The sequence below is a fragment of the Uranotaenia lowii genome, chromosome 3 (assembly GCF_029784155.1).
Source record: "Uranotaenia lowii strain MFRU-FL chromosome 3, ASM2978415v1, whole genome shotgun sequence".
NCBI lineage: Eukaryota > Metazoa > Arthropoda > Insecta > Diptera > Culicidae > Uranotaenia > Uranotaenia lowii.
Window position 1 is genome coordinate 126,109,045 of NC_073693.1, and position 12,640 is coordinate 126,121,684.

The window sequence follows — 12,640 nt, forward strand, 5'->3', positions numbered from 1 at the left end:
CTTTAGTTTAAAAGATAATCTTATGACATACTCAAGAGTATTTTTCTGAGTGTAGGAGTTAAAAAAGGATGATTGATTAGTGATATTGCTTATGAAAATTTCACATATTATCAAAGAATACGGCAATCTAAATAGCTCAACTGGAACAGTGCCTTTTCTTTTATTCAACTCTCTAATGCCCAACCCCGCCTTTTGACGGGGTATATTAAAATAGTCATAAAATCACATCGAAAAGTTGGTTTTACATTTTTTTTTCGTGAAATGATTAAAAATATGTAAATCTATCAATCCTTGTTAGTGAAAACAGTTCGACTAGCAGTTGTCAAAAGTAACATCTGAAAGAGGCTTAAAACATGAGCAAACTGCAAATGGACCTATTTTTCGAAAAAAGATCAATTTGGTAGCCTCAGAGATCTTAGGCATTTTTTCGATCTTAAAAAAATTACTGGCAGTTAGATCAAATAGTTACCATCATTTTGGATCGAATTTTTGAGGAAATAAAAAACCTAAGTTAGGAAAAAGAGATGAAATATAAACCCCGTCTAAAGGCGGCGTTGGGAAAGTAAGACAAAAATTCGAAAAATGTGCACTCTATTTACTTTTATGTAGGTAAGTTTAAATATCTCATTTGAACAAAAAGTACATAAAAATATAGCTATAGATCAGTGCAAATATGTTTAAAATTTTACGATAAATTGGTTGAAGTGTTTAAAATCTACAACCGAAAAAGTACTGAAAGTCATGTTCTTTAGCCCCTGTGCATATGCAATTTAAAAAAAAAACAGCTTACAAATTTTCTCATTTATGAAGTTTTTCGTAGACCAAGAGCTATTTTTTTACTTTGTTTATTTGAAACGGCTCTTTCCGAAGATTTTAAAGAGCCAAAAACAAGAGTTGTTTGTAATCAAAAAACTTAGTCTCAGGGAATTTTTCAGCGAAAAATTTTTCTAGAAGGTCAAAGTTGTAATATCAAGCCAATCAGTAAGCCACTTCAGCGAAACAATTTCTTTTGAAATATTTTCAAATTTCATTACATCATCAGTGACAGAATCGCAAAAACGGGCCTTCTTGAACATTCTTGACATTCTTGAAAATACTTTTTTCCGATCCGAAACCAACTTACCATTTGTTACAGCAAATTCACTCGTGTTGGGAAAAAGTTCTAGAAATTTTGACACTTTTAGAATATTTTGAAAATTTTGCCGTGCAAAAACATTTTCAAGATCTGTGGCCTTCTAGTTTTTAAACAACACGTGTTGTAGTTTCGCATGCTGTTAACCAAAAATAGCAATATTTGTATCACATACGGCTGAAATAGAAACAGTGATGTAAAAAATACAACGCCCAAGGGTCTTAAAACATTTTTGCATGGAAAAATTTTCAAAATGTCAAAATTTCTACCACTTTTTCCCAACACCAGTGAACTTGCTCTTACAACACGTATTGTATTTTTGCATGCTGTGATGCAAAACTAGCTCGATTTCTATTAAATACGGCTGAAATTGAAATAGTGTTATAAAAAAATTCAACGCCCAAAGATCTTGAAAACATTTTTACATGGTAAAATTTTCAAAATGTGCTACAAGTGTCAAAACCTCTACCACTTTTTCCCAACACCAGTGAACTTGCTATTACAGTTAATAAATAAATCATCATAGGGCCTAAAAAATCCAGACTTTGCCAGGATAAAGCGCCCAAGTAGCTTATTAATAAAAAAAACAAGCTAAAAAATTTCAAAATAATGAATAACTACAAACAAAATGAAATTTTCTTTACCAATTCATTAAGAAAAAAAGTTTACATCAGGCAAAACTTGACCTTAACAAAGCCAATAAAAGTCGGAACGCATTATTTTTGCAACAAAGAACCCGGCGTCGATTAACAACCAGGATGGAGGCGCAAATTCAGCAAGAAAGACACCAAACCACCTGCCCTGATGTTAAATTCTTGTTGTTGTTGCTTGCTTGCTTGCTATAATTTAACGGGGATATACAAAGGTACGAATGAGAAAAAAAACCGTTCCCTGAAGAATGAAAACACGAGCGGAAGAAAAACTGGAAAATTAGGTGACCGATAAGAACCATCGTCGTCGTCCCCTAGAAAGCTTGCTTGCTCGAAACCCTCCGCCCGAAGTTGTAAAGGTAACTTCTTTATAGGCCGACTTTTTGTTTCCGTTCCATGCATTTTTCGGTGCTACGGTTATTTAGCGCCCGTGGGTTTTATTTCATTCATTCGGACTGTACTCGCGAGCCGCGAAATGCGGCGCAATGAGCACGCACTTTTGCGTTACTCAAATTCAGACGTCACTGTTGTTGGTAGAGTGTAGTAGATGATCGTAGCACAGATCGTTTACGCTTTTTTAACTTCTGTTTTGCGAGAAATTTCTGCAAGGTGGTACTTTAACCGTGAACTTGAACTATCGATTTCTGACTTTTCTTATCTCTTTTTTGTAAGCGGTATCATTAACACAATTTCCTTACATAAAAAATTTACATAAATGATGTACATTTTCCTTAAAACTGACACTTTTTACAGCGGTTTATACGATGTATACACAATTTTTGTTTATTTTTGCTCCTTTGTGTTCGAAATCATTATACGGCCTATAGTAGGCTTTGTAAAAGTCCCAGGCCTAGAAGAAAATCCGAAAAAATCAAAACAACAAAATCGATTTTCCCAAAATTCACCAAATCATCTGCAGTCAAAGTCAAATAAATGCCAGGAGGGATTCCCCGGTTTAAGTCATATCTTTCCCGAAGCCGAAGCCTAAGGATCAGGATCTCTGTTGAGGAGGTGAGGAATATTGCGCCCGGTAATTTAAAAATGATTAAGGGAATTTCCTCAAAGCCCGTCCCACTTCTCACGGCAGCAACAGGAGAGAGAGGTCCAGGTAGGAACCTGGTGGCGCACACCCGGTAAAGCCCAATCAATACACATCCCTGCCCTTTGTTGACCGAGCAAATTGAGAGACCCCCGACGGCAAAAACAAATGGAAACTCCAAGCAACCGAGCAGTTCCGCAGCAATTCCGAGTGTATGGTGCCTTCTAAATTTTGCAGCGACAACAACAGCAAGAAGATCGGGGCGAAGGTGTGAAGAGAAGCAGAACCAGAGAAACAATCATCACTAATCGGCCTGGGTGCCGTTGTAGGCATACATCTAGAGTAGCGAGTAGATCTCCGCCACCAAATGGGTACCGGCTGGCTGTAGGCTCGTAAAAACGAGAGGATACTACCGGAATTTCCTGGACAGGAAATTTCCCGTACCACCCGGTGTGGAAACGAGCCGAGAAACCAAGCCGCACCGAAGGAGAGAGAGACTACTGTGCCTCGACACAGGCCGCACAGAATCTGGCACTTTTTTTTCTCTAAGGTGTTTCGGGAAGCACTACTACACCTCTGTTAAAGGTGGGCGCACCCGAAAGAAGAACGATACTTGAAAAATTTATGGCAGCCGACCTTTTTTCTGCTTATATTTTGCCGACCCTCCGTCGGCCGCCGGAATTACCCAGCAGCAGTAGGAATCGCGTTTTCACCTCGACCGGAAATTTCCCGTGAAAAAAAACGGCAACTACGCCAATAAAGTGCAATATCCACGGCGGCGGCAACCAATACACACACTCACGGGTCATCAAATTTAATTGCAAGATACTCTCACGAGGAGCCGCGAAGACGGCGGCTCAATTGTAAAAATTTACCACTATTCTTCGGCAAAGCGGAAACAAAAACTGGAAAACATCACTCAACACAACAAGAGAAAGAGACTCCCGGTAAAACTCCACTAAAAAGACCCCACAGACTGATGATTTCTTTTACTTCAAATGAAAAGTACTTACACACGCACAGCCGGAGCCGATGGGAGTTCGATTGTTTCGATTATCGATTGGTTTTTAAGTCAATCAACATCATCTATTTCTGCAGGATTTTTCATACAATTTTCATTTTTCTTAACAGAGAGATTCACATTTCATGCATTCAGAGAGATTTTCTGTTTCTTTTCCGGTTATCACTTTGAGAACAACTCTGAGCTTCGCTGTCGATCGCCAAAATTTTTCAACTTCTATCTATGATTAGGGTAAGTATGTTTGTTTGTTGTAGCTCATTTGCCGATTGCCCGCTGGAGTCGCTCTATTACTTACTCTTGTACTTTAGAAATTCTAACCTTTTTTTCGTACTCGTTTTTTTTGTCTAAACTTGTTGTTGTTCTTTGTTTGGTTCTTACGCGGTACTGATCCATTACTATATTAACTTAGGTTGTATTACTCTTTTTTTCATTGTATTACTCTTCTTCGCTTCATTATTCGCTATTTACAGGTAAACATAGATCGCGATTCGGTTTTCTTGTTTTCACCAATAGTTTTAAGTCACCACTTGTCGCTTTGTTGCTTCGGTTTTTTCTTTTGTTTAGAGTTTAAACTAGTATTTAAACAATTTATTTAGAGTTTTTGGGAAAGGAATGGGGAAAAATGGGAAGGGATCCTCGGAGCAGGGGACATCATTAATTCATTATACATTTTACTAGCTTGCATCTCGGATGGTTGGTTTGCTTCCGTGGTTTAAGTTGCTGCTGCTGCTGTTGAGTGTTTGTGTGTGATGCTGCTGCTACTTCTGCTATTGGAACATCATCGGTTCCGTTCTCTCGAGATGGCGACGTGTTGTGTACTCGACGTCGATTGGGGAAGTTTATTGGGGAAAGGGGAACTGTGTGAGGGGTTTTAGTTCAAATATCTTGCACCAGTTGCTGTTCCGGTTGGTCCGAACTGCAGAGTCCACTCCTGAAATATCCGCCTAGCGTGCATCTGCTGCTGCTGCTGGTGATGCCGGTGATCTATGTACATTTGTGCGGCAGCAGCGGCGGCCACCGATGACGACGACGACGATGGTGATGCTCCCGAGGAGGCGGCTGCTGCAGCGGCTGCGGCTGCGGCGGCCGCCGCCGTGGAAGAGGACGACGACGACGCTGACGGTGGCGAAGAGGTATTTGTGGTGGTCGATGCTATGCTATAGCTATTATTCTCGTTGGCGGATGAGGAGACAACACCGGCGGCATGTGGATGCATAATCCCTGCGTGGGGATGATGGTGGTGGTGGTGGTGGTGATGCATCGGTTGAAATACCGCCGGTTTATTGTTGGACTCCTGGTGCTCTGATTGCTAGTGGGCCGTTAGCTGATGGTGCCCTCCACCGCCCATACTCTGAGGGCTGAGCATGGGCGGACTGTGGCTGTGGCTGTGGGCTCCCATTGGACTGCCGTGCATATCGTGATGCGGATGATAACCGTGTCCCGGATGGCCCATGTGACCCTGTGGCATTCCATCCATCATGTCACCACCCATCGTATTTGGTGGCGTCATCCGTTTTTCCTTCTGCCGTCGGTTGCAGAACCATACCCGGACGACTTCCTTCTCGAGCTGCAGCGAATCGGCAAGACTGGTGATTTCCTGTGCCGAGGGTTTCGGCTGTTTGTGGAAGTGCTGTTCTAGGGCTCCCTTGACCGATACCTCGATGCTGGTGCGCTTTTTCCGTTTCCGACCCTGGGCAGCTATTTTGTCGATGCTGGTCGATGAGCCCGTAGTAGAGTCAGCCTCTTCCAGCCATTTTTGTAGCAATGGCTTTAGTTTGCACATATTTTTAAAACTTAACTGTAGAGCCTCGAATCGACATATCGTTGTCTGGGAGAAAACATTGCCATACAGGGTGCCAAGTGCTAGACCAACGTCGGCCTGGGTGAATCCTAGCTTAATTCGTCTTTGTTTGAATTGCTTCGCAAATGCCTCTAGATCGTCCGACGTGGGGGTATCGTCTTCGCCGGCACTCACATCCCGATCGCCTTGCAGGTGGTGGTGTGGTATGTGCAGCTGAGGCGATTCTCCCCGCAACGAGTGATGCAGGGGAGGTGCACTTTGGTGATGAGCAGGATGAGCGGGATGATGGAGCATACCATTCATCGGATGATGGTATTGCAGTGGAGATCCTCCGGTGGCGTAGTGCGTTCCAGGATGCACCGGTGCATGCCACGCATGTGGAGATGCCATTCCTTGCTGTGCCCGAGCCTGTTGGGATAAATGCATTTCCTGCTTGACATCGGTTGCATGCGGGTGCGAGTGAGGGTGATGGGAATGCAACGCCCAGGGATCCGATGTTTGCAGTGCCGCCCAAGGATTTCCACCGACACCGCCCAAACCACCCGTCACCGAACCCAGACCAGCCGGGTTCGGACTAGGACTAGAGGGCACATGGTGGTGACTCTGGTGGTGGTGATGCATGTACTTCATCTCGTTCGCATCCACTGCACTCCGCGGTGAAGATGTGTGGTATCCGCCGCCTAAGGCCATATCCAGCTCCCCACTGGGCGATAAATACGTGGTGGCGGCCATCCCCACCGCTCTAGGGCTGTTAAGCCCTTCCACGCTGGCGGGGTAGGGCTCCAAATTTGGGCTCAGTTTTACTATTTTACGAAAATAGGGGTCACTATCATAACACGCCACCGTGGGCACTTGGTCTGAACCGTTCCAGCCAATCGTATCTCGCAGTAGCGTTTTGGCGCTGTCAGGTTACCGACCCAAAAAAATTGCTTCCACCTGATCGGTGCTCCGCAGCAAACAGGTCAGTCGCGTTCTGGTTGACGATCTCGAAGCAAAAAATGTCGATCACGTCAAAGTAATCAAATCAGGGGGACCTGTTTTATTTATCTTTCTCTCAGTCTCTTTATCTCAAGCAGCTTCCACCAAACACCCTGACCGAACTTGTAAGTCTCTAATGCTCCACCAGCGGACCTATACCGATAACTCAAAGCCGCAGTGTAGAATCAATCAATCATCTCTCTCCAAGCAGAGGTGTTTGTTCTTCGCTAATAACTTCTCGTTTCGTTTCTTCTCGCGTCAACTCGATGCTCGAATTGTTTTACTGGCGCTGGCTGCCGGAATTTTTACAGTATTTTCTTTTTCGTGTGTTTTTTGATTCGGCTCCCCAACAAAAACTCAGGTTGAAGTCCCCTTAGCACAGATGTTGCCCCCACTTGGAAGTGAGGTGCTCTCCTCTCAAACAACAACTGCGTCCACACTGGCGTCCCGCGCGAGTATACGAATTATGTTAATTTCGGTTGCTTCATTCAAGATTATTCAAATTAATTGTAGCATTTATTTGGGCCCTCTTCTACCGGGATCTCGATACCAAAACACAGAACACGGTTGTTTCGGATTTAAACTCCGAAAAAAACAGCAACCAAAACAATAACACACTGGTGCATATTCACTCTTGTGTGTATCACACACGTAGAGACGACGCTCTTCAACGCTGCGCGCTGATCACTACTCTGCGCCTACTTGCTATTCAGATGTTTCCGTTTCCGTATTTTCAAATCTCGGTTTCACTGTGGAACGTCGTTGTTGTGTCACTGCTTGTCACCTCGTGGAATCTTCTCTATTGCCCGGTGGTCTCACACCGAGGTTGCAACAATCCGTCACGCGTTCACGGATTCAGGTACGTCTTTCGATTACGGTTTATCTTTTCTTTGCGACGATGATAACACCGACTTGTATCAATCTCGCAAGTTTTCACAATCGATGACAACACCGAAAACTATTTTTTGGTGTTACGTTTTGCACACTTGGTGATTGGCGAGATTCTCGTCCAAACTTGAAGTTTCACTGGCCAAGGTTTTTTTGTAACTCGATTTTCCACGATTTTTCGACACGCGTATCGCGATAGGCGTTCACGGTTGTTCTGGGGTCGCGCACGTTATTATTCGTTGAATTAATCTTCTAAATTGTTTTACAATCGTCGCCAAAATAACATTTCTCGACTTCTACGTCGTTCGCGGTACTGTCATCGCGAGCTCCAGACTCAGAAGCAAAACACACTCTCCGAACGCCCAAGGAGGAAAGAAACGTTAGGTAAAATAAAAAATAAATTAATAAATATACACGCACAATCGAGACATATACGTGCATACGCTTCGAATCATAGAAGTTGACTAAACAATATATTCAACTATTCACCGCACTCGACGTGGTTCCCGTGTCTCGTTCGATCGTCGTCGGTTTTTTTTTCCTTCTGTATCGCTCATGCCTCGCACACGGTTCGAAGCCAAACACAACCGTAAAAAGTTCACCCATACTAGCGCACACCTGGCACCGAGTTTCTTATGGAAGATCCAGCAAGCAAGCGCCTCTTCACGGCAACGAAAGAGTTCCATTCACCACACCTCTAGCAGCAGCAGCAAACATCAACGGAAGCAAAGCTGAAAGAAGCCGAAACTCACCATGCACCTTGTCGCCCGTTTTTCACCTCATTCTGGATTCCCTCTCTTGCGACAGTACCAGCAACTAACGATTGGGGCACCACCGTATGTGTTGGCATTTCTCATTCCCAGCTTTGCTCCGCCTCTCGATGATTGCTGTCCCTGTTTTGCTTTCGATTCCACGAAATGAGAGCGAGCAGCACGACTCGATTCATCGTCTCTCCGATTTCCTTTTACAGCACCGTTCACGTTCCGCCACACACAACTACACCACGCAATTTCTCCTTTTCGGTTACTCACCACTGGAAACAGAATACGATACACACCGTATTCACACCACGTATATTCTATAGACTATCAGAGCTCTGGCACTCACACCAGTCAGCGCGCACCTGTAAGTGCGAAGGCAAGTTTAACCCGGTACATTCCTTCTCTTTCTACCCGTTATTCACCACTTCTCATAGACACACCGTCGACAGTCGATTGCTGTATTTGATTTCATACACCGTGTGCGCACACACAGTCTCCCAAACTTCCAATTCCTCCCGTTTGGGAGGTGGTGGCGATTCAGTGTTCAGACACTGGCACTGACAGAAGCAGCGCCACACTCGACGGCTGGCTTCCGTTCCGTTTTGTTTGCTCAATTCGCTCTATCCTTACAAACAGAATAGAACCACATCACGAGAGGGTGGTGAAATGTTACCGCTTCGAGGCAAGTGGTGGTAATCTGTGTGGTACATGCGTATCGACGACTCATACCCCCACCCCCATTTCTGACAAATACACCACCTTCCTACACCTTGTTTTGCGTGGTAGTCTACTGGTGAATCTCCACCACTCCGATTGGGAAGAACGCGGAGAACCAACCCCCACCGATGCAATGAGATGGACGTCGACTTCCGAGAGGGTTTTTTTTGTTTTCTTGTCCACCGCCGGGTGGTAAAAGGTTCTTCATTTTACTCAACTTGCAGTGCGAAGCCGTTTGGAGATCTCTCCGATATTGAAACGTTTTCCAAGTTTGCAGCCGGTGTCTCTGTGAGGAAGATATCCTGAAGGTTTTCGTTTGGTTTGTGTCCGTTGATAACGAGTGGTGTAGCTCTGTTAAAATTGGTTCAAATTTTGTCTACGTTCAATAATTTCTTTTATTTTAATTATAACAGTAGAATTTGTCTAAGGAAGAATCAAGGGAAGTGTGACGTTTAAGTTGAGTTTGAAGTTGCAACAGAAGCATAAAAAGTGTTTCAACAACGTTCAGCTGTTACAACCAGACCCAAAGATATGATCATAAGTCAAACTCTTTCGAAGGAGTAACTCCCACACATGTGGCACAGTTTCCATCAGTATTACAAATCTGTAAAGACAGTTGTAGAATCCCGGCAACATATGCACATATGTCTGTGGCAAGAGAGAGCGGAAATATTAAATCGATGCGCTTAATCAAAATCGATACGTGACCAGAAATGAACAACAACATTTACTGCTGCTTCCTTAGCCCACGTTAGCTACCAACCACGTGTTGAAAGTCGGCAGACGCTGCTTGTCTAGTGATTTGTGTATAATTTTGGTAGGGATTTACTCTTTTTTTTCCAAAAAGTCACTACGAAGGTGGTTGTTCCAATTTGAACTGCGTTTTGTGTGACAGATTTGTGCGTTTTTCCTTAACAAGATACAAAAATATAATCTAGAGGTCAAACGAATGATTCACCTAAATTTGCTGCAAAAATCACAAGCCGCAAGTATCATAAGTTATATGATTTAGTGAAATTTTACTTGGGATCTCTGATGGAGCATTTTGTAAATCAAGGCATTGCGAACAAAAATAACTTCTTGTGTAGTTTCTTGAGGACATTCTCAAAATGAATCTTGACGTCATAACGATTCTTGTCATGAGCAAAGGCGCAAAACCTTACACTCTTTTTAAAATTCAAACTTAAAAAATTCCCTCCCTAATTTAGGACATTAGGTAATGAACTTTCGGATAACTAAATTAAATTTAAATTTTGGAAGGAGAATTGTCATATCCTAAGTTGTGATTTATTTAATTCACTACAGACTTTTCATCAAGCAAATTTAAGGTTTATTGGTTAAGGTTAAGGTTAAGGTTAAAATGAAAACTCATACATATTCTACAAAAGAGTAGAATAACATCTAGCATGTTCGTTTTAGCGTTCTTATTCTGAGCTAGTGGATGTTTTTTTTAGTTTAATAAAGAGTTTCGATTTGTTTTTTCTCAATTGTGTTGTGAGCCTACTGTTGAAAGACTTAACTGAATCAAAGCAACCGAAAGATTACTTTTAATTCAACCACGGTATCTGAACTTATCATTTACCATAATTGAATTAAAAGGAATCTTTCTCATCAATATACGCAAAATAAAAATTCTGCTGTTGACAAGCATAAGTCAGCATACTTTTCAATTGATTTTAATTCAGTTTAAAATATCAATGAGAAGGTTGCTTAAGTAGGAAATTTGCTTCTTCATCCCAAACTTTCTGTCGTTTTTTGTTCAAAAAAAAACTCTTGAAATTATCTGAAAACGAAAAAACGAGAATCAATACTTGAATCGAAAAATCTTCAAGGAGTTGCTCAAGATTCCTAACGATACGATTAAAAAATTTAAATTTATGTAGTTTGTGTAAAAAAAGATCAATAAACGGTTGAACTACGAAATACTTTTAATATGTGGATATTCGAAGGTTAAAACCACGAAATAGGTGCATTCTAAACTTCAAACAATTTCTTCAGCCTTGACAAAACCACAGTAAACTAAGGTTGCCAGATAGCTCGGTTTTACACGGATTTGACCAGATATTCATTACACAATTTGAAAAAAGAATCCAGTTCGGCCCAATTGCCCGGATTTCATTGCAAAAAGCCCGGATTTTGCCTGGATTTATTCACTTTATTTTCCAAATCGAACAAAAAAAAACAAATTGTGTTGTTTAAATTTTTAATGTATGCATCCAAAACTACATTTTTAAGCAAGTTTTGAAAAAATAATCATACAAGATTTTTGGGAACCTGAAATACGACTTAAAATCTGCTGTTAACTTTTGATGAATAAAATTTTGTTTCAAGTTTTATTTTCTTGATTTTTGTTGAGTAATTTCTGGGTTTTGATCAAATTTGCTCGGATATTGCCTGGATATTTGGTTATCAATTTTGAAAGCAATGCCCGAATTTTGCCCGGTTTTTAGATAAAATAGCACGGATTTGTCTGACTCGGATTTGTGCTGAAAAAAAATCTGGCAACCTCAGTTTAAACCTTTTGGTAAACAATTACTTATTGATAAATTTGTCGGGATTTGACCAGAGCGAACTGAACGCCAATTTGAAAAATAATGAGTTATCTATTGCAGCGGTTGCAAAACATGATAAACTACCTTTTAATTTATTCAATGAAAAGATGATTTTTCCTATTTATTATGATTTTATCATTATGATTTTGCAGAAATAGAAATAGCAAAAATGCGTTCCGCCAAATGGAAATGAGAGCCACCTTAGAGGTTAAGATAAAAACCATGTTTGGTCATGCAAACTGATTTTGTGTGAAATAATCTCATGTGTGTTGGTTTTTTCGATTTTAAAAAGTTTCTCGTTGATAAAAAACGCTCCCGTGGCTGAAAACTTCATATTGCGGATTCTTAACATTTGTTAAAATCTCGTTCAGGCTGAACGAGATTTTAACAAATGTCGAGAATCCGCAATATGAAGCCAGACTGAACCGAAACCCTTGATTTTTTTTTTCAAATTTACTCAAGGGAATGTTAGGATTTTTATCAATTCACGATAAAAGATGCATTTTTTATTGCCTTCTGTCGTTTTGCTAATCGCTAATCAAAACCGTTCTGTTGTCAATCGAAAATCTTTAATATTTCTTTTATGCTTCATAACGCATTGTTCAAAGATTTTAGTCAAATTTTGATCAAAATAACAGCTCACTAATTTAGAAGTCCCATAGTTTTAACATTGAATGAAGATTCGATTTTATTCGTTTGATTTAAAAAGTAAAATAAAAATAAATTCAAAAAACCTTTACTTATATCTCGAATGTTATGTAAAAAACGACTTGAATACTTGCATTTGCCGCATTTAATATCCGGAGAAGAATGTTTTATATAATTCCACATTAAAATCTCAAAAAACCTGTGATTTGGAAAAATTCAATTTAATACCGGTGGTGACATCTACAGTTCAAATGAGCTTGGTCTGCATTCTGCTTGTTTTTATCATTCGGTGTGGTTTTCCCCTATTATTTTCTTCTTCATACAGTAGAAGTTCACGCAAGAATAATTCGCAAAGGGGTTGTTTTTCGACCTGGGACGTTCCTATTGGATTAGACTATTTTTCTTATGTTCACCCCAATTTCATTCATCGTGAACACAATGAACACACAAGAC

General features: G+C 41.1%; 1 protein-coding gene across 1 annotated transcript; it reads right to left on the reverse strand.

Moving 5' to 3' along the window:
* Window positions 1–505: 505 nt before the first annotated feature.
* Window positions 506–7,960, reverse strand: LOC129755378 (POU domain protein CF1A). The gene is given in 1 exon segment (XM_055751828.1): window positions 506–7,960. A coding segment is annotated over 1 exon segment (1,662 nt). The 5' UTR covers window positions 6,376–7,960; the 3' UTR covers window positions 506–4,713.
* Window positions 7,961–12,640: the final 4,680 nt, after the last annotated feature.